This window comes from Mytilus edulis, chromosome 14 (assembly GCF_963676685.1).
Source record: "Mytilus edulis chromosome 14, xbMytEdul2.2, whole genome shotgun sequence".
NCBI lineage: Eukaryota > Metazoa > Mollusca > Bivalvia > Mytilida > Mytilidae > Mytilus > Mytilus edulis.
In genome coordinates, this window is record NC_092357.1 from 69,899,513 (window position 1) to 69,921,484 (window position 21,972).

General features: G+C 33.7%; 1 protein-coding gene across 1 annotated transcript in view; it reads right to left on the bottom strand.

The window, feature by feature from the left end:
- Nucleotides 1-21,702, bottom strand: part of LOC139503656 (chitin synthase chs-2-like) — a 47,369-nt gene extending 25,667 nt beyond the window's left edge. Inside the window, exons 1-3 of the mRNA XM_071293477.1 lie at nucleotides 21,449-21,702; nucleotides 2,846-3,115; nucleotides 392-782 (exon numbers count right to left, since the gene is read on the bottom strand). Coding sequence (XP_071149578.1) covers nucleotides 392-782; nucleotides 2,846-3,051 — 597 coding nt within the window. The 5' untranslated portion in view covers nucleotides 3,052-3,115; nucleotides 21,449-21,702. The remainder of the gene's footprint in view (nucleotides 1-391; nucleotides 783-2,845; nucleotides 3,116-21,448) is intronic.
- Between the last annotated feature and the right edge of the window lie 270 nt (nucleotides 21,703-21,972).

Consider the following 21,972-nt stretch of genomic DNA (forward strand, 5'->3'; position numbering starts at 1 on the left):
GTATAGGGGGAGGGTTGAGATCTCACAAACATGTTTAACCCCGCCGCATTTTTGCGCCTGTGTCCAAAGTCAGGAGCCTCTGGCCATTGTTAGTCTTGTATTATTTTAATTTATGCTTCTTGTGTACAATATGGAAATTAGTATGGCGTTCATTATCACTGAACTAGTATATATTTGTTATGGGGCCAGCTGAAGGACGCCTCCGGGTGCGGGAATTTCTCACTACATTGAAGACCTGTTGGTGACCTTCTGCTGTTGTTTTTTTCTATGGTCGGGTTGTTGTCTCTTTGACACATTCCCCATTTCCATTCTCAATTTTATTACATACAGATATGAGTTATGCCGCAGTTTTTCTTTTTTCTATTCTTTTCTTAATTGTTATTATACTTACTACAACCAAAGCAACTGGTTTGATCGAATTCGTCTTCTTGAAAAGTAATCTATTCATACTTTTGATCAATGTAAATACGTAAGGCGCTAACATGCAAACAAGCACAGCCCATATCCACGTCACTTCCGTTTTACTGGCACTTCCGGTAGGATAGATCACACTTCCGTTGAAAGTTTTTAGAGATGTTTCGTCCTGATTTATTGGCACATTTATCTTAGATAACATGTATATAAGCGTTAATTTGGACATCACAGCTGTCAAACATACAATAAGAGCAAATACCGTCACAACGATAGTTCGCGTGATTTTGAAAACGACATTCCAGAAGTCTATGTTTGATTGGCTGTTCACATCTTTGGAACGTGCCTCGAACACATCCCATCCTTCTTTTCTATTAGAAAAAAAAGATACATTAAAGAAAGATCATTAGTAAAGAAGAAAATTACAAATATTATCAATTAGCTTCAGTGTAAGACAAACTAATAACGAAAATATAAAAATGTGACTAGAGCTCTTATTTTCACCCATTTCCTACCGACTGAAACTGCCAAAAAAAGTCAAATTCTTACAAATGTGTTTTTATAGTATTGATAATGTTCTCACTGTTGAAGGTTGTACTGTGGCCTTTAATTACTTACAACCACTCCATTTGAATTTTGATGGATAGTTTATTCATAGTCAATCACACCACTACTGCCTGATTTTATATTTCTATATTTAAGGAATGACTGTAACATTTTTTCTGTCTATGAAGAAATAACATAAACAATTTGGTGCACACTGAATAATGCGCGTAGCGGGTTATTTAACAGTGTGCACCACATTTTTTATGTTATTTCGAATAGACAGAAAAAATATTACAGTCATTTCTTATAATTTAATTCTAAATACCATTTTAAACCGTAGAAAACCATGAAAAACCGTTGATGACGTCACGATCATATGACTAAATTATATCTATGGGCTGATAAAAAAATAACGTCAGCCAATCAGAAGACGCTTTACATCCAAAATTAAATTATTGACAGATGTATGGTGAAAAACTGCCTATACATTTGTGTGGTGTCATAACGTCAACAAAAATGCCTTATAATACTATCTAAGTTAGGACAACACGTGTTGTGTGGAGATGTTCGATTGATCTGCATCATGTTGAAGCGGAGCTGGAAGCTTAGGGAGCTACCATTTGATTTTTATGGGGGGGCTAGGATGAAATTTGAAAAAAATAGGCAGGACAGAAGTTTTGGGTAAAAAAAAAAAGGCAGGATGAGCAACTTGGTAAAAAAAAAAGGCAGGATGACAATTTGTGTAAAAAAAGTCAGGATAAACTAGTAAAAAAAAAGGCAGGACCGAATAGAGTAAGAAATAAAAAGGCAGGACAGAGATTACAACTAAAAAAAAAAAGCAGGACAAAATTTTTCATCCTAGCCCCCCCATAAAAATCAAATGGTAGCTCCCAATAGAACAACAAAAAATGTTAAAAGTTTGACAGAACAACAAATAGAGAGAACAGACAAACACGTTAACGGTTACAACGTATGTTTTGGTGCAGTATAAAAATAGTTTTATTAATTGAATAGTTTTAGTGGACAAAATGAAACATTGGTTATTTAGTTGATACAATATCGGAGATAAAGCTTCCATCAGAAAGTGACCTTTTACATATTTTAAGTGCAATTTTATAAATGTAGCATTTTAGCAAAATTGATATTTACAAACATACAAATATATTCGTAATTATCATTTTTTGAGTAGGCTTATATAAATATTAATGCCAAACTGTCAAAATCAGCTTTGTTTCTTCCAATGCAAGAATTGTGTTGAAATTTTGCAACTGTTAAGGAATGTGTCTTGTTATTGTGCTTCGATGACACCAGACAAAAAAAACAGGAAACGAAAGAAAAGACAGTTTGAAAAATAAACAAAATCAATTTTAATATTTTCAATTAAAGAAACCCTGATAATTACATTTTTGTACCAGTTTAATATATTGGTTGTTGAAATATAAAGAATCGAAAATATTGGACATAATGTAAAAAGAACAGAGAAAAATAATCTAAAATTAAAGAAAACAGAACAAGGACCCGCCGTTATGCGCTTCATAAAACTTACTGTTTTACAGTTTTTTTCATTGATGCTCCCTGCCTCTAGACGCAAAGCAAACATCGATCAATTAATCTTATTATAGGTAAAAGAGGGTGTGGGTAGTGTTTTCCGAATTGGAGATATTGTCCGAAAAGTGCAGAATATAGCAAAGAATTAAACAAGAAAAATAGTCAAAAAAATATAAAAGAAAAATATTGGGATACTGAAATAACAAGAAAAGAACATAATGAGATTTTAAAATATTAAGAATAAAGAATAATGGATGGACATAATCAATAAAGAAAAGAGAAAAAATAATCTAAAGTTAAAGAAAACAGAAAAAAAGGGACCCAATATCATAAAACTTACTGTTTGACGGATTTTTTCCTTGATGTTTCCTGCCTCTGTCTCATTTGTTCAGTTTCTGTTTGGAATGTCTGATTTGTATCTTCCATCTCACCATCACTCTGATCCGAGATACTGTGAGCTAATACGTCACTTCCTTCATCCTGGTCTTCGTCGTAACCATGATTCAGATACGAGTTATGTTGTGGTCTGGTTCTTCCGTATTCCATTTTTATATTTGCTTATCAGTGAATTTCAGAATTGAATTTTTCGTTTGCGTCAAATCGTGTTCACCTATAAAGATATATAACACGGCATTTAAACATGCTTTTCAATTCAAGATAAGATTTTATTTTATGTTTTACAAGTGTCAAAGTGTCATGATATGAAGATAAAAAAAACGTACTGCAATACTGATCCATATATTTCCCTTTGGCTCAAAATCTGTAAAAATTATTGCAAGTCAATTTTTAACCAGTAAAAAGATGCTCTGAAATTACAGACATCTTCGAGACATCATTTAGCAGTAAATACGACAATATAAAAATAAGAAGATGTTGTATGATTGCCCATCCAATGAGACTATTCTCCATACAGACCAAATGACACAGTAATTATAAACTATAGCCTATATGAGGGGGAGGACAGGAGGGGGTACCCTTCTCCCTTCTCCCACCCCTCTTCTCCTTTCTTCTACCCCCGTTCTCCTTTCTCCCACCCCCTTTCTCCTTTCTCCTACCCCCTTTCTCCCTGTCTCCCTTACCCCTGTCCTCCCCCTTCTATATGTCACCTTACACCCCAGCTCCTTTGTTCTAACAGTGGTGGTCTGAGCCGGATCACCCCTACCAGATCACCACAGTTTGAGTTTCTATGTTATGCATGCTCTCTTTTGTTCTGTAACATTTTGGCCGGAATGTCAAATCCACTATACAACTTATAATTATTTATACGGAAAAGACTACCTATCAAAATTCACGTAGAAATAATCCCGTGTATTTACAATACCACTACACCAGGACGACTGGATACGAAATAATAGTTATTTGACATACTTAAAGGAAGCAAGATCTTTTTATAAGTGGGTCGAGTTGTCAGACCTTTATTCAGTGGGGTTTAAACCTTTTTCGATAATAAGTGAGTTTTCAGACTGATTGTTCAATTTGATTTTACACTTTTTCAAAAAAAATCGGTAAACAAGAATGGGGCGATTTTTTTATTAGGTGGCGATATAGTGTGGGCCGATTGGCAAGTGGGGCGAGTTGATATTCTTTGATATCTACTCATCGTGTTTGGGGCCATAAAGGGTATACATCATATAGTAATATTTAAAGTATATAATAATGGTTGTGTGGCGTTCTAAACTAGATTGTAAATGATTTTCGTCTAATCTTAAATAGCTGGGATGTAAAATAGTTATCCCACTCGGACTTGGTGTGTCAGTGTTAGATCATTCCCTGGCACGGCCATCGGGGTGATCTTACACTGACACACCGAGTCTTTGTGGGATAACTATTAAATAAGGCCTTCAACAAAGAATAAAGTCCAAGCTGTATGTATAGTCTGTTTTAATTCTTGGGAGTCCAAGAAGTAATATCTGCATGCAGATTTTCCACAGAAATACTTATAAGTCAATATAAAAATGATTTCTCTACGTTACAGAACTGACTGTTCTCCCCTTTTTGAAAAAGAGGAGGATAGATTAAGGGTCCAGGCAATCAAAACCCTTGCCACTTTTATATTTGGATCCAAGCGATTTCAGGGGCGGATCCAGCCATTTTAAAAAGGGGGGGGGGTGTTCCTAACCCAGGACAAAGGGGGGTTCCAATTCAATTGCATTGATCGTCCAAAAAAAGGGCGGTTCCAACCCCCGGAACCCCCCCCTCTGGATCCGCGCCTGGATTTGAGTTCAAGATTTCACACATTTGAAACATACCAAAAGAATGTAATATAGAAAGACAGAGGTATGCTACGAAATGAGTAAGGGAGCTACCATTTGATTTTTAGGGGGGGGGGGGGGGGGGGCTAGGATGAAATTTGAAAAAAATAGGCAGGACAGGAGTTTTGAGTAAAAAAAAAGGCAGGATGAGACACTTTGCAAAAAAAAAAAAGGCAGGATGACAATTTAGGTAAAAAAAGTCAGGATAAACTACTAAAAAAAAAGGCAGGACCGAATAGAGTGAAAAATAAAAAGGCAGGACAGAGATTACAGCTAAAAAAAAAATGCAGGACAAAAATTTTCATCCTAGCCCCCCCCCCCCCCCCCCCCATAAAAATCAAATGGTAGCTCCCTAAATTCAGTATTGTTGAGACAAATCTTTAGATGCTTGTAAGTAATTAAAATCTTGTGAATCTATTTTTTAAAAGTTCAGATAATGAGATGTATAAGCAATTCTTTTAAACAGGCTGGGACGGTTTGATTTTTATTTTCAAATGTCAGATATAATGATAAATGTCATCTTTTTCACATTTGATTTTGTTTTTTATTCTAACACATAATTACCCAGAAGTTATAGTGTGTGAATTATGTGTCATGAACTATTTGGACCTTATATATATTACCGCAATCGGTTTAGAAATACATATTTATAACTTCTTGTCGAAAAGTCTGTCTGCCGTCCCAGCAATGTGTGGGAAAATCCAAAAAGAAGGATAATCCCGGTTATATTGATAACAGCATGATTTAAGTTCACTTTCAAACAAAAACGTTTCAACAGAATACCACCTAGTACAATGGATATAGATATTCAAGTGGTCCTTATTAATTTACTTTGTTTTCATTTAAAAATACTTGGAAAAGCAATGAATGAGATTTCCAAAATGTTATCAAGATTACTGTGCGTATATCAATAGATTTACTGTTTGTATTTGGACAGATTAGCAACCCTTTTATGTATGTAAATAATCAATACTGATATGATTTGTACATTTCACGTTATATTATCAGTACCTTTATAATGACATTAACAATTAATAATATTGATAGGCAAGCCACTTCCTGATTCGATTTTGAGAATTTTATTTTGCATGCTTTAAAGATAAAAAGAAGAGTAAACTTATATTTGATTATTGATAATACGAATAAAAGTATTTATTTTAACATAAAAATTAAAAAATAGTATGTCACCTCCTGTCCTCAAGTAATATTGGAAAAAATGGCGAATTCCAAAGTTTGGGGGTTGGGAATCCCCAAAATTCGCTCGGATCAAAACAACAAGTGCACAAAATGATATTTTGTAGAGTAATCTTTGCAAGATTTTGGAATTTCAAACAGCACGAATCCCACTGAAAAACGGGAGTGCTCCGGATATAATCAGATCTTTCTCCACATGTAACATATTTGTAGTGTTACTACTATAAGTTAAATTAAGGAGTTATGGTTACACAAAGTGTTGCGGTCAATGAAGGGAAAACGGTACTATTTATTCTGCCATAGACTAACAATTCCTAAATTTACCACTTTTTATAATAAAAACCTGGATAAAACAGTTATGTGTGATGTTACTACTTTATTATTCTATTTTAAAAAATGAAACCAAATAGTATGATGACCAATTTCCAACGGAGCTTGGTTATGTTATCCATGCCCACCGTCATTTTACACCAAATTTATGAAACTTTGGAAGCCTTTTCGAATAATTCTCTAGAAAATATTTCAATAGTTTTTGAAATTTATATTGTAAATATACACACTGCAGTTAACGTTATTCATAGATAAAAGTGTATCCTTACATCCAATCACAGCGCTCCTAATTTGACTTCCTCCACCTGCCTTGGGTACACAAAAGGCCGGCCAACCTACTGCTAGGAAAATGTAATAGTACCGTTTTCCCTGAAGGCACCCACGAAACAAGACGGTTGTTATTAACAAGTGGTCATTAGTGACAAGTTGTAAAGCTACATAGTATGTTTATATCCTTGCCTGATTCAAAAATGGATACAAAACTGCCTCGTTTTGGAAGTTGAGAATCTGAGATGGAGTTTATCTGCAGAAATTGACATATAAATGTTTGAGACTTGCCACAGAGGCAAACAAGGCTCAGACATAATTTGCACTTTTGTTTGCAGAAATATGATAGACTCTCGACTACAATTCTTCGTTGTTTAAAGATACTTGTTTACTGAATCACTGACATATATGTTGATACATGTACATACACTGACTATGCGGTATGGGCTTTGCTCATTGTTGAAGGCCGTACGGTGACCTATAGTTGTTAATGTATGTGTCATTTTGGTCTCTTGTGGACAGTTGTCTCATTGGCAATCATACCACGTCTTCTTTTTTTATATACACTGATTTATTTTGACTATGATGAAATTAGATTATGTGAATGCCAATGATACAACAATTCACCACAGTCCAAATGAAAAAGATGTAAGCAACATATGGTCATCTTTAAGAATTACCATGAGCCATATAACCACCCATACATTTCTTGGTTTGTCAATAAAATAAAGGCAGAATAAACCAAAGAGAAATACAATAGTTATCAAAGGTGAGGGGGAGGACAGGGGTACCCTTCTCCCTTCTCCCACCCCTCTTCTCCTTTCTCCTACCCCCGTTCTCCTTTCTCCTATTAGAATAAAACATCTCCTTTTGAGATAAATTAAAAAATGTTCTCCTTTCTCCAACTTTTTCTCCTTTTTCCCAGCCTTCCTCTCCTTTCTCCTACCCCTTTCTCCTTTCTCCCATCCCCTTTCTCCTTTCTCCTACCCCCTTTCTCCCTGTCTCCCTTACCCCTGTCCTCCCCCTCAAAGGTACCATGATTATAACTTACTACGCCAGACGCGCGTTTCGTCTACATAAAACTCATCAATGACGCTCAAATCAAAAAGTTGTAAAGCCAAACAAATACAAAGTTGAAGAGCATTAAGGACCCAAAATTCAAATCCGTTGTTCCAAATAAGGCTAAAGTAATCTATTCCTGGGATAAGAAAATCCTTAGTTTTTCGAAAAATTCAAACTCATAAGTCGAAGACTATACCATGATCAGAAACGAGTACCGATATAAAGACAAATAATCGTCTAAAATCACAACATATAAAACTAAAGACTTAGCAACACGAACCCAACAAAAGCGGGAGTAATCCCGTTTTATCCTGAAGCAAATCCCGCTACAAATAATTAGGAAACATATGGTCGATGTCAAAGTCTTAAGAAACTTAGTAAATTAATATAATTAACTTTTAATTATTCTTTTTAACAAGTGGAACACATACAAATTCTCTTTACATGTATTGTTTTACGATCACTTTCAGAATCTAATCTGTAATACATATTTAATATCCAGTTATAATTTTAAACTTGGTCTACTTTTGTATTTACACGCACCTTGCTAACATCAAAGTCACCATGCTTTAAAACTAAACAAATGCATATGTTGGTACTCCGAATCCATAATCAATATTATAACTTATGCATTATTTAAGTTCAGTCAATAACATTCTTTCATTTATTAATAATGTATGGTGCAAAGTTGTGCAGGTTATAACTTTTTATTCAAATATTACACGAGCTTGTCATAATTTGTAGAGTTAAAATTCCTACACTTAATTTGATACTATTTATATGATTTCATGGAATTTACATTTTATCTGTAATTTCAATTATATTAACCTAAATAAATATGCAATTGGGGCGACTGCACGGCATGGGCTTCTCTCATTGTTGAAGGCCGTGTGGTTGTCTATAATGTATCCACTTCATTTGAACTCACTGTAGATTCTTGTGTACAATTTGGAAATTAGCATGGCGTTCATTATCACTGGACTAGTATATATTTGTTTAGGGGCCAGCTGAAGGACGCCTCCGGATGCGGGAATATCGCTACATTGAAGACCTGTCGGTGACCTTCTGCTGGTATCTTCTCTATGGTCGGGTTGTTGTCTCTTTGGCACATTCCCCATTTCCATTCTCAATTTAATCTTATAGTGTACACCACATATTTTTTTTTACTTAGAGTGCTTTTTGAAAGTTTGTTTGGCTTTTTCAAAAATTTTATATCTATTTTTTTTTTTAAACAAGTCATGATGAAAGTTTTTGAATTTAACAGTAACTTTAAACTTTGTTTAAGAGTTAAAATGCCCTTCTTCAAATTTAGAGAAAAGCTTCCTTTTTATAAATGACTATAGATATAGGAAGATGTGGTGTGAGTGCCAATGAGACAACTCTCCATCCAAATAATATTTATCAAAAAAGTAAACCATTATAGGTCAATGCACGGTCTTCAACACGGAGCCTTTCACAATCTCACAAACTATAAAGGGCCCCAAAATTACTAGTGTAAAACCATTCAAACGGGAAAACCAACGGTCTTATCTATATAAAAAAAACGATGTCATTTTGAAGGCCTTGCGATGACCTATAGTTGTTAATTTCTGTGTCATCTGGTCTCTTGTGGAGAGTTGTTTCATTGGAAATCATATCACATCTTCTTATTTTCAAATTAATTTTCTGTTTCTCTTTCACAATCTCACAGCCCCAAGAGTAGTAAGTTTCACAGTAACCCTTAACCCATAACAATTAATTACATACATAGATCATGTGTATATTATTGGCGACAGTGGCGGATCCAGAAATTTTCATAAGTGGGGGCCCACTGACTGACCTAAGAGGGGGCCCGCTCCAGTCACGCTTCAATGATTCCCTATATAAGCAACCAAATTTTTTGCCAAAAAGGGGGACCCGGGCACCCTGCCCCCCCCTAAATCCGCCTCTGGGCGATGCTACTTACATTCGATTTTGTCTAACAAGTGCATAACTTTCACTGTGTAATACTGGGAAATAATGTAATACCGGGAAATACTGGCAGCAACATTTCAAAAACGTTCCTACATGTAACTGTACAATAAAATATACCAGTTGAAAACTTTTATGCGCAGTAAATAGTAACTCATTAACATTTATCACTGGACGTTAAGCAAGACACAATTGTCAACCATCGGAGAGCCTGCGATTTGGAAGATGTCTTCTTCTTTTTTTTTTTTTTTTTATATAGCTCACGTTGAGCATTGTCATGACTTTCATTACATGACACATCGAGCTATATTTCTTTAAATATTACAATAACAGATAAGCTTAATATAAATTATTGGTTTTGAATTAAAAAAAAAAACCAACAACCTTTGTTTATTGCGTAACTTGAAAACCACTTAAATGTATGAGCCAATGAAGAAAAAAAAAACCATGACACTGTAGGTCTGTCAATAACCTACAGAGTGCTAATAAACATGATTAATATTCGAATTTTAGCTTTCGCAAGACAATTTCGTTAGATTTTATTTTATAGATTAATCTCTAAAAGCGATTCGTTTCAATCCATATCTTGTGTTTCAACTATTTAATATATAACAGCGGGAAATAAAATGTAGGCGTGATGTGTGCTCCAAAATTTATTGTCTTATACTGATATAATGATATAAGTTGTATGTTATAACACTTAATCTTTTGTAAAATTTACATACATGTACATATCTTTTCAAAAACAGTATACACTATAAACTTTAATATTACGAGACAGAGGTGTTACATGTACAATACAACGTAAGGACAAACTGTACAAATCGGTTGAGAAAGGCTTTTTTTTAAGGATGATATGTAGTGTCCACGTCCACTTATATTTTTGTCCATCTGATGAGTTAAGCCTTTTTCAACTGATTTTTATCGTTTGTTCTTATGTTGTACTGTTATACCACTGTCCCAGTTTGGGGGAGGGTTGGGATCCCGCTAACATGTTTAACCCCGCCGCATTTTTGCGCCTGTCCCAAGTCAGGAGCCTTTGTCATTTGTTAGTCTTGTATTATTTTAATTTTAGTTTCTTGTGTACAATTTGGAAATTAGTATGGCGTTCATTATCACTGAACTAGTATATATTTGTTTAGGGGCCAGCTGAAGGACGCCTCCGGGTGAGGGAATTGTTCGCTACATTGAAGACCTGTTGGTGACCTTCTGCTGTTGTTTTTTTTCTATGGTCGGGTTGTTGTCTCTTTGGTACATTCCCCATTTCCATTCTCTATTTTATTACATGTTACTCATCAGATGGATGCAAATAAAAATACATCAAACACAAACATAGAGTGGGCGTAGACAAGTACTTATACATCACACACAATATGTGTGTGCAGAAAAAAAGTTAAACTGAAATATTTGTCACTGAACGTTTTGTGTGCAGAAAATAGTTAAACTGAAATATCATGTCACTGAACGTTTTGTGTGCAAAAAATAGTTAAACTGAAATATTTGTCACTGAACGTTTTGTGTGCAGACAATAGTTAAACTGAAATATCATTGTCACTGAATGTTTTGTGTGCAGAAAATAGTTTAACTGAAGTATCATTGTCACTGAACGTTTTGTGTGCAAAAAATAGTTAAACTGAAATATTTGTCACTGAACGTTGTGTGTGCAAAAAATAGTTAAATTGAAATATTTGTCACTGAACGTTTTGTGTGCAGAAAATAGTTAAACTGAAATATCATTGTCACTGAACGTTTTGTGTGCAAAAAATAGTTAAACTGAAATATTTGTCACTGAACGTTGTGTGTGCAAAAAATAGTTAAACTGAAATATTTGTTACTGAACGTTTAACAAGTTACACTTGTCAATCATAGGACGAATTTAGAAGATGTCTGGTTTTTTTTATATCGCACATCGAGCTTTGTCATTTTCAGAATTTTCCTTCATGTTGATCTTTTTACCAATTTCGCAAACAACGGTGAATAAGGAACCTTTTTCACGGCTGCACGTGAAATAAAAATGGCAAAACCCGTTGCACGAAAATAACCCTTTACCCCCCTCTTTATTGCATAACTTAAAAACCAATAAAAGGTATGAGACAATGATAAAAAAAATCCCCAAAAAAATTGACACTGTAGGTCTGTCAATATCCCACAGAGCGCTTATAATCATGACAAATATTCGATTTTAAGCTTACGCAAGACAATTATATTAGATATTTTTTTATAATATAATCTCTAAGAAGTTTTTCTTTTCAATCTATATCTTGCGTTTCAACTATATTTATACCAGCGGGACATAAAGTGTAGGTGTGATTGAGTAATGGTGAATCTCCAAAAATCAGTGTCTTATACTGATATTATGACATAGCACTTATTCTTTTGCAAAATGTTCAAATTGTATATTTATCTTTGCTTTTTATACATTGTGATCTGGATTGAGAGTTATCTAATTGGCACTCATACAACATCTTCTTATTTCTATATATACTGGGAATTTGTTTTTAAACTGTTTACAATACATTGAAGCATGAAACTGGGAATGTTTCAGAAATAAAAAAATATGAAATATAACAATAGAACAGGAATGTAAGAAAAACAACAGCCTGACCAAAGAGTATATAACACAGCTTTATGCCTCCAATCAGAGTTCAGTGCAGCTATATAATCTATCAACTCCAGGCGGGTTTTGGTTTCCCTCAAACAAGAATGTTTACTAGTCCAGCTATAATCCCCAATATGGACGCTACACTAAACTTCGAAACCTTCAATCCTTTTTGCGTGAATGAATATCTCATTTGTATCAATGTGTATTGGCTTAAAGGTCACCCAAGTCAACTAAAGGTATATATGAATTTCCCTATTATAAAAAGTAGTAAACTAAAAAATAAATTGAAAAAAAATATTTTATGGTGTAAAAAAATGTTTTTAATTTCACGATTTTTTTAAATTATCACAAAAAGAACACAATATGCTGACTGTTATGTCTCAAGCTAACACGAATCATAACCTTGAATCAAATTAGACAGACCTTCAGTTTAACGACAGATTTGTATTATGTGATTTCAAATAGACAAACAGATTCGATGGCGTTGTGGTAGGCGCGTGCTCGCCTCGAGTTCACATCTGGCCTTGAAGGCATAAAACTTTTATCAGTGCTTGGAGCACAAAAATCATGCTCGAAACATGAAATCCAGCAATTTGATTGGTTGATTTTCGAGTCTGAGTACAAAAATCATGCTCGAAAGTTTTATGACCGTAAGGCCTGATCCCCCGTGAAGGACGAGTACAACAATTCAATTTAAAATTTACAATTTTGAGTTAAAAATGTTACTTAGTGTTTCAAGTACGCTATTTACACTGAGTCTTTAATTTTCAAATTTCAACATAGGTTTTGAATGAGATCCAAAGAACAACAGTGAAATGTTAACCTATTTATTTTATTGAAGAAAAAAAAAATATTGTACTAGTACCCGTTAATGTAAAAAGATATCGTACAGTGACCAATAGTTGATAACTTCTATATCATTTGGTCTCTGGTGGAGAGTTGTCTCAATGACAATTATATCACATATCATTTTATATACACTAAATCCATAGTCTGAAAGCTATATTACGTAAACGTTAAATGTATTGAAATAAAGCACATTAAAACAACATACAGATATGAATAGACCATTTATCGATTACACAATCATTATCAATCATAGTTTATCTCACATGATGTGATTTTTTTTCTAACATATTTTGATAAATAGGGACACGAGGGTATGAAGGGGTTATACATACAGAAAAAGAGTATGCCGTGGATTCACTATTATTCGTTGGATGGCAAATTTTCGCAGATTTCTAGGTTAGGGAGCTACCATTTGATTTTTAGTGGGGGGGGGGGGGGGAGGGCTAGGATGAAATTTGAAAAAAATAGGCAGGACAGGAGTTTTGAGTAAAAAAAAAGGCAGGATGAGACAATTGCCAAAAAAAAAAGTCAGGACGACAATTTAGGTAAAAAAAAGTCAGGATAAACTAAAAAATAAAAAAAAGCAGGACCAAACAGAGTGAAAAATAAAAAGGCAGGACAGAGATTACACTAAAAAAAATGCAGGACAAAATTTTCCACCCTGAGATTGAAACTCATGCTATTGGGATATCGAGACAACCCCGCTTCAAATTTGCGGAAGCACAATCTTGTTTTTCAATCCCTGGAATTGAAACTCATGCTATTGGGATATCGAGACAACCCCGCTTTAAATTTGCGGAAGCACAATCTTGTTTTTCAATCCCTGGGATTGAAACTCATGCTATTGGGATATCGAGACAACCCCGCTTTAAATTTGCGGAAGCACAATTTTGTTTTTCAATCGCTGGGATTGAAACTCACGCTATTGGGATATTAAGACAACACCGCTGCAAATTTGCGGAAGCACAATCTTGTTTTTTAATTACTGGGATTGAAACTTATGCTATTAGGATATCGTGACAACCCCGCTTCAAATTTGCGGAAGCACAATTTTGTTTTTCAATCGCTGGGACTGAAACTCATGCAATTAGGATATCGAGACGATCCCGCTTTCAGTGTGTGCGACCACAAGGCCACCTACTTTGGAGTCTATTTAATTTTGTTTCCCAATCCACTATAAATGAATATGTATAAACTAAGGCCACCTACATTGAACTAAACGAATAACCTCTATCCAGACCCCCGGACACCTGGCTGTCACTGCCTATACATTGTATATTCATGTTCGTATCTTTTATTTCCGAGGTTTTAGATCTGCGAAATATTTCAATTGATTGGTAACTAGTGAATGCTTTTGAATCTACGATCAATACCGATCTAATAATGGTTTAAAGATGTCAATAAAAATTATGAATTTTCTTCACACGTTTTTTTAAAATTGATCTGACAGGCTTCTTCCTTGTTTATGATTGACCTTGGAGTGAACCTGGTTAATTTTAAGGTCAACTAGATTGGTCCGCTGTCCTTTGTCTGTTTCACCTGGTCTTATTTTAGCTATTAAAAACCTCAGCAGTGGCGGATCCAGACATTTTAAAAAGAGGGGGGGGGGGGGGGGGGTTCCAACTATATGCTCCCATTCAAATGCATTGATCGGCCAAAAAAAAAGGGGGGTTCCAACCCCTGGAACCCCCCCCCCCCCCCCCCCCCCCCCTGGATCCGCCACTGCTCAGTTGCTTTTCCTTTGTTTCGCCTTGCTGTGTCTGCCTTATTATGTCACTTACAACATAAAGAAATGGAAATACGATTTTGTAAATCTTCTGGAAAAATGCTTTTTGAGGGAACATTTGGACTTAACTGATACAATGTTTATCAAATGCTCTTAATCATAATGTGATTCAAAATATAAACATTACGTACTACGAACTGTGTATATATATAAAAAAAAAAAAAAGAAGATGCGCATAATCGAATATAGTGCGCATGTAATTTATAAAAAAAAGAAGATGCGCATGATTGAATATAGTGCGCATGTAATTTATCAAAAAAGTTACTTGGTTGGCTGAAAACTCCCGAAATATTCTAATATATGAGTATTTGAGTATAACGTATTCAATTGATGAATATATCCTGACAGTCGCGGCGTGTAAAAACTTTGCAAAGAAAATATTAACTAAAAAAGGGGGGAGTCTATATATTACCCCTAGATGAATGTTTGCTTTGCTCTGTCCTTTTAAATTGAAGCTAAGTAATCAAAAATTATCAAAAAAAAATATTAATAATATAAAAAGTAATATATTTGAATCTTGGCAAAAAACAAATTTTCCACATTGTAAAACTTTTTCTATACTAAACGTATCATTTGTAAAGGTTATCGGTAGGTATCTAAGGTTAACGTTTAACAAAGTGTAGTATGTGCAGAGTTTTATCATGGGTTATATTTACAAATGATTACACGTACGAATTCGCGTCGTTTTGATAAAAGTCCAAAACATGTACCCCGGTGTGAATTTTATCTAAAGATGGTTCTTAAAACCTATTTTATATTGCATTTTAAGTTCACTACACTTGTAGACTGATACACGTATAAAGATATTATGGCTTAAGCAATGTATGAGACTTTAGTGTAATAAAGTTTATTTAAACGAATCTTTTCTTATTTGATAATTTATAAAAATGTTCAATCTTATTTAATACTCTGTTTAGCTTCACAAATATTATTTTTGAAAAAAAAATGAAACAAAATGTTGACTGTATTATACATGTAGACGGGATAGACATTCTTTGTGATTATCACTTTTTCTTAGACTCTTTCGGTATAAGATTTCAATCTTATATAATACTCTGTTTCGAATTACAAATATCATTATGGAAAAAAAGGAAATAAAAAAACTAATAATATTGATTATAGAAGTTAACATATACATGAACGTACTTGACATGACAATTTGCGGTATTTCGAAGATATTTTGTCCAAAACATGCACCCCAATGTGATATTTATCTAAATATGGTTCATAGAGGATATTTTATATTGTATTTTTAGTTCACGACACTGGTAGACTGATAAACGTATAAAGGTATGGATCAAGCAAAGTATACAAAAAAAGTCATGTAAAATACTTGATTTTTAGCCATGGCGTTGTCAGTTTGTTTTAGATTTATGAGTTTGACTGTCCCTTTGGTATCTTTCGTCCCTCTTTTAAACGAATCTGTTTTTATTTGATATTTTATAAACTGAATGTTCAATTTTATATACAACTCTGTGCTTAAAGCAATGCATAAGTCTTTCGTGTAATAAAGTGGACTTAAACGAATCTATTCTTAATTTAAATTCTTTATAAAAGTACAATCTTACTTTTAAAATACTCTAAATAGCTTTACAAATACAAATATCATTATTGAAAGAAAAAAAACTTATAGCAAAGTAGGATGACAGGATTGAACATATATACATGTGCATACATGTACTTGACATGACTAATTGCGGTATTTCGGACATTTTTTAATGTGCACACTATTGGTATAAGAAACATGTAACTACATATAGATACTAGAACGCAAATAAATAAATGAATAGATAAATAGACAGATAGATAGATTAATAGATAAATTTATCATATCTCAATAAAATTTATACTACAGAGAATATGTTGAATAATTAAGTTACCATTTCCAATTTGTAAAATTAATGTATTCCATATTTCCATTTTTCATTAAAAACCTTAAGTGAACCCTCAATCTTATATTGGGGAAATTGTAAGACAAATAGAGCAAACAATTAGAATTCTGTAATGGTAGCCTTCCCGCAGTAAACTAATCATTTCAAGGCAGACTCCCTCCCCCTTTTCTATAGTTTAGAATGTTTTTGGTCGATTTAAATAAGCGGTTAACAAACATAGTTACACTGAAGGCTCCTATTTTCCTCGTTCACAACAACCCTTTTAAATTGGAGGAAATTGTGATTTAAACGGTGATTCTGTTAACTTTCTTCATCTCGATCTGTAATTTAAATGGACACAGTAAATAACTGAATTATAGTACAACCGTTTTCAAACGCCCGTCAATTGACGGGACGTATTATGGTATACAAATGTCCGTCTGTCCGTCCGTCTGTCCGTCCGTCTGTCTGTCCGTCCGTCCGTCTGTCCGTCTGTCTGTCCGGCGTAAACAGGTCGCACCGTAACTTGAGAACGACTTATCCAACTTTCATAAAACTATAAATAGTTGTTTCTTATGATGGTCAAATGATCTGTATACTTTTTGGTGAAAATAAGATCAAAACTTTTTGAGTTACGGCACTTTGTAACTAAAACAGGGTGTGTGTTTTTTTCACATGTCGCACCTTATCTCAAAACCGATTTTTGATTATTGCTTAAAACTTTACACACTTCTTAGTTATATTAATCTTAATATCTGTATACTTTTTGGTGATGATTCAAAATTTATTTTTGAGTTATTGAGTATTTGTAAAAAAAGGGGATTTTTTTTTACATGTCGCGCTGTATCTCAAAAACGATTTATGATTATTGCTTAAAACTTAATACACTTCTTTATTATATTAATCTTAATATCTGTATACTTTTTGGTGATGATTCAACAATTTATTTTTGAGTCATTGAGTATTTTGTAAAAAAAGGGGGAGGGTTTTTTTTTCATGTCGTGCCTTATCTCAAAAACGATTTCTGATTATTGCTTAAAACTTTACACATTTCTTTATTATATTAATCTTAAGATCTGTATACTTTTTGGTGATGATTCAACATTTTATTTTTGAGTCGTTGAGTATTTTGTAAAAAAGGGGGAGTTTTTTTTCGATCTATGAGTTTGAATACTTTTTGGTTTTGATTCAAAATTTTATTTTAGTGATATTTAGTTTTTTGTAAAAAAAACAGAAGAGGTTTCACATGTCCTGCCGTATCTCAAAAACAATATATGGTTATTGCTTAAAACTTTCTCAGAAACCATTTATGATTTTGCATAAAACTTCTACACAAGATGACGGGCGTATCATGCGCTCATGGCGAAGCTGTTTATTTTTTTAAACTGAAACACAAACTGGCAATAGAAGACAAAGACTGAAGGTAATAATTTCACCCATTTTTAAAAAAGCGTCCGACCCCCAACCCGACCCGAAGAATTAAGGTCAACCAGGGCAGTTAATTCATTCAATAAGATTAGGAAACTCGTTTATGCATATTTGGATACTGTAAACCAACTTATTTTCGCGGATACTTTATTTCGCGTTTTACGATTTCTAGTCCAATGTCGCGAAAATAAATCACTCGCGAAAATAAGTTGGTTTATCGAACACTAAAAGTCTTAATTTTTTCATGTTGTGTTGTGATGACTAATATGAGCTATGTACTGGACGCAAAAGAAGATGTTGTATGATAGCCAATGAGACAACTGTCCACAAAAGACCAAAATGACACAGACATTAACAACTATAGGTCACCGTACGGCCTTCAACAATGAGCAAAGCCCATACCGCATAGTCAGCTATAAAAGGCCCCGATAAGACAATGTAAAACAATTCAAACGAGAAAACTAACGGCCTTATTTATGTAAAAAAAACAAATAATCGAAAAACAAATATGTGACACATTAACATAAGACCACTGAATTACAGGCTCCTGACTTAGGACAGGCACATACATAAATAATGTGGCGGGGTTAAACATGTATTTTTTTAACAGTGATGTTGTCAGTTTATTTTCGAAAATGTGTTTGAAAGTACCTCTGGTATCTTTCGCCCCTCTTTTAAATTTTCTAAATTGTGCGGATGTCATATATCTTTATTTTTTTTTGTAAGCAAGTTGTATTTATTGCTAAGTTCGCGTATAACGATATTAAGTTGACATTATAATATCATTTAGAATTCGACAAGTACAAGAATGTAACATTAAATTTAAATAACAGTTTTTTCGTTGCTACATTATAAGTTAAAATTGAGAATGGAAATGGGGAATGTGCCAAAGAGACAACAACCCGACCATAGACCAGACAACAGCAGAAGGTCACCAACAGGTCTTCAATGCAACGAGAAATCCTCGCACCCGGAGGCGTCCTTCAGCTGGCCCCTAAACAAATATATACTGGTTCAGTGATAATGAACACCATACTAAACTCCAAATTGTACAAAAGAAACTAAAACTTAAAATAATACAAGACTAACAAAGGCCAGAGGCTCCTGACTTGGGACAGGCGCAAAAATGCGGCGGGGTTAAACATGTTTGTGAGATCTCAACCCTCCCCCTATACCTTTAGCCAATGCAGAAAAGTAAACGCATAACAATACGCACATTAAAATTCAGTTCAAGAGAAGTCCGAGTCTGATGTCAGAAGATGTAAGCAAAGAAAATAAACAAAATGACAATAATACAAAAATAACATCAGACTACTAGCAGTTAACTGACATGCCAGATCCGGACTTGAATTAAACTGATTGAAAAATTATGTCTTCATCATATGAATATCAGGCACAATCCTCCCCGTGAGGGGTTTAGTATCATACCATCATAACATATATGAGAAGAACATAACTCGTGTCATGCCAACAACTGGTTCATTATAATGAATGTGTTTAGTTCCGATGCAAAGACCCTATAAGTGAATCAGTATTAACGCCAAAATATGCAATCTTTAATGACCTGACAAGTTGAACAGTATCGTAACTATATCCCTTCTTAATAAGTCTATTTAAAGGTTTTGTTAGCTTCTGCGGTGAATACTGACATTTTTGTGCTTTATAAAGAATATTTCCATAAAATATTGGATGTGAAATACCTGAACGTATGAGAAGTCTGCATGCTATCTTTTATCATTTTAAGTTTATTTACCATAGTCTCAAGAAGAACAATTCAATACGGGGTTATCTTCTCTTTGTATACTTTTGAAGTGGAACGATTTAATACGGGGTTATTTGCGGACACTTTGAAAGCACCAGGCAAATTGATAAACAATATTTTTAAAAAATTGATAAAAGATTAAGGGGATTGTGTTTTTTGAATAAAAAATGCATGCAGGAAATTGTTATCTTTGTTCTTCAATCCATTTCCTGTTAATATTGTAAAAATGTAAAAATGACTTAATCTTTGATCTTAACAACATTAGATTATTAGTTAAGGATAAAGATTGTCGAACAACCTTGTCCGGCCTATATTCTACAGGTGCATTGTTCATATAACAGAGAGAATACAAATTGTTTTTCATATAGTCAATGTCGCATTTCTATCTTCGACGACCTTAGGGACGACATCAAAAGTTCAGTGTAGGATACAAAACTTAATTCACATAGTTTTTTCACTGCCACCCCCCCCCCCACCCCCACCCCTCTTATCTTAATTTGGGAAAAATTTATTTACCAATAGGGATATATGTAAAAATCGATTTTAGATATACAAAACTTGCAGAATTTTAACCCCACCCCAAACTATTTGATTTAAGTTTTTTTTATCCTACATCGATCTTTTGATGTCGTCCCTTAATCTATTGTGTTAAAAAAAACGTGTCGGGAAATAGTTGGTATCTAGAGGGATATTATAATACACTTGCTATTGTTCTCATAGCCGTTGTTCATATGTTTTATATTTCCAGGAAATGAGAGAAAATGTTAGACTCAAGTACCAAGTAAATAGTTTTTGGGGGAAACTGTTTGGTTCGGTACATTTTTTTTATCATTCAATACAAAATGAAGAATCTACCATGGTTGTGTTAATACAGAAAGTATACTGTGAAGGCTTTTCTTTGTCAGCTTACAACATTTGTTAAGATTATTGCTTTTAATAATTTTTTGAGAAAACACAAGATTTAATCTTTTGATCCAAAATTTCAAATGTAATTGACTTGTAATTGAAAAGTAATTGTCAATTACAGGCAATTTTGGCTATGTAATTAATTACATTCAATTACATGTAATTGAAAAAATGCTCAATTACACATTACATTCAATTACATGATAAATTGTAATTAATTACAGTCAATTACAATTACATATTTCAATTACCCCATGTCTGCCCAGTAAATAGTCTCTATACGGAAAAATAATTGCTTCCAGTAAATAGTTCGTGATACCCAGGAAATAGTTTTTGAAACTATTGACCGCTAAATTATAGTCTCTTTACGAAAAAAATATTTGCGTCCAGTACATAGCTCATACCCAGGAAATAGTTTTTGAAACTATTAGCCGGCAAATTGTCTTTTTACGGGAAAAAAATAATTGAAACTATTTTGATCAGCAAATTATTTGTTTCAGTACTAAATAGCTCATAACAAGTAAATAGTTTTGTATATAACTATTTGATAGTAGATATTTCTTTTCGGACAGTTTCGTAAAAGTAGCAAATGTATTCTTTTATGATTCAATAAGGAAAATACATGTACGTATATATATATATACATGTATATATTCAGGTATAATAATAAAATAAAAGACTTACTGCACAGAGACTCATCCTACCAATAAGTACTATAAAAGTATGCATACAAATAAAGTCCCGTGTCCCTGCCGCTATGACTTAAGTTTCCTAACAACACTTTAAAACGAATAGATGTTGCTCCGATATCTCCCAAATGATCACTGCATGTGCCGTTTGTCGAATTCACTAAAAATCAATGAAAAATCTATAAAAGTTTGAACGATTGTTATAAATGATCCAATGTCGTTGAATTCAAGATACGAGCTCTGTGTCATATCAGATTAGATAAACCCCTATCCTTTATAGTCATTGTAGTACTTCCTTGTTTTATCTATCATTGGTATCGTAACTGGCTATTAGTGAAATCGACTTCCCCTTAAAAACGAAGGTTCGTGTCACTCGCAGCATGACTCGGTTGTTTTAAACTATAGAAGCAAGCGGAGTAGAGCTACTGTGGTTTTTTTTTAATGTTGTCAAAAATACATGGCCATTATGGCCAACGATAAATGGCGGACCCGTGTTCAGAAAGAGCAATATATCCTACA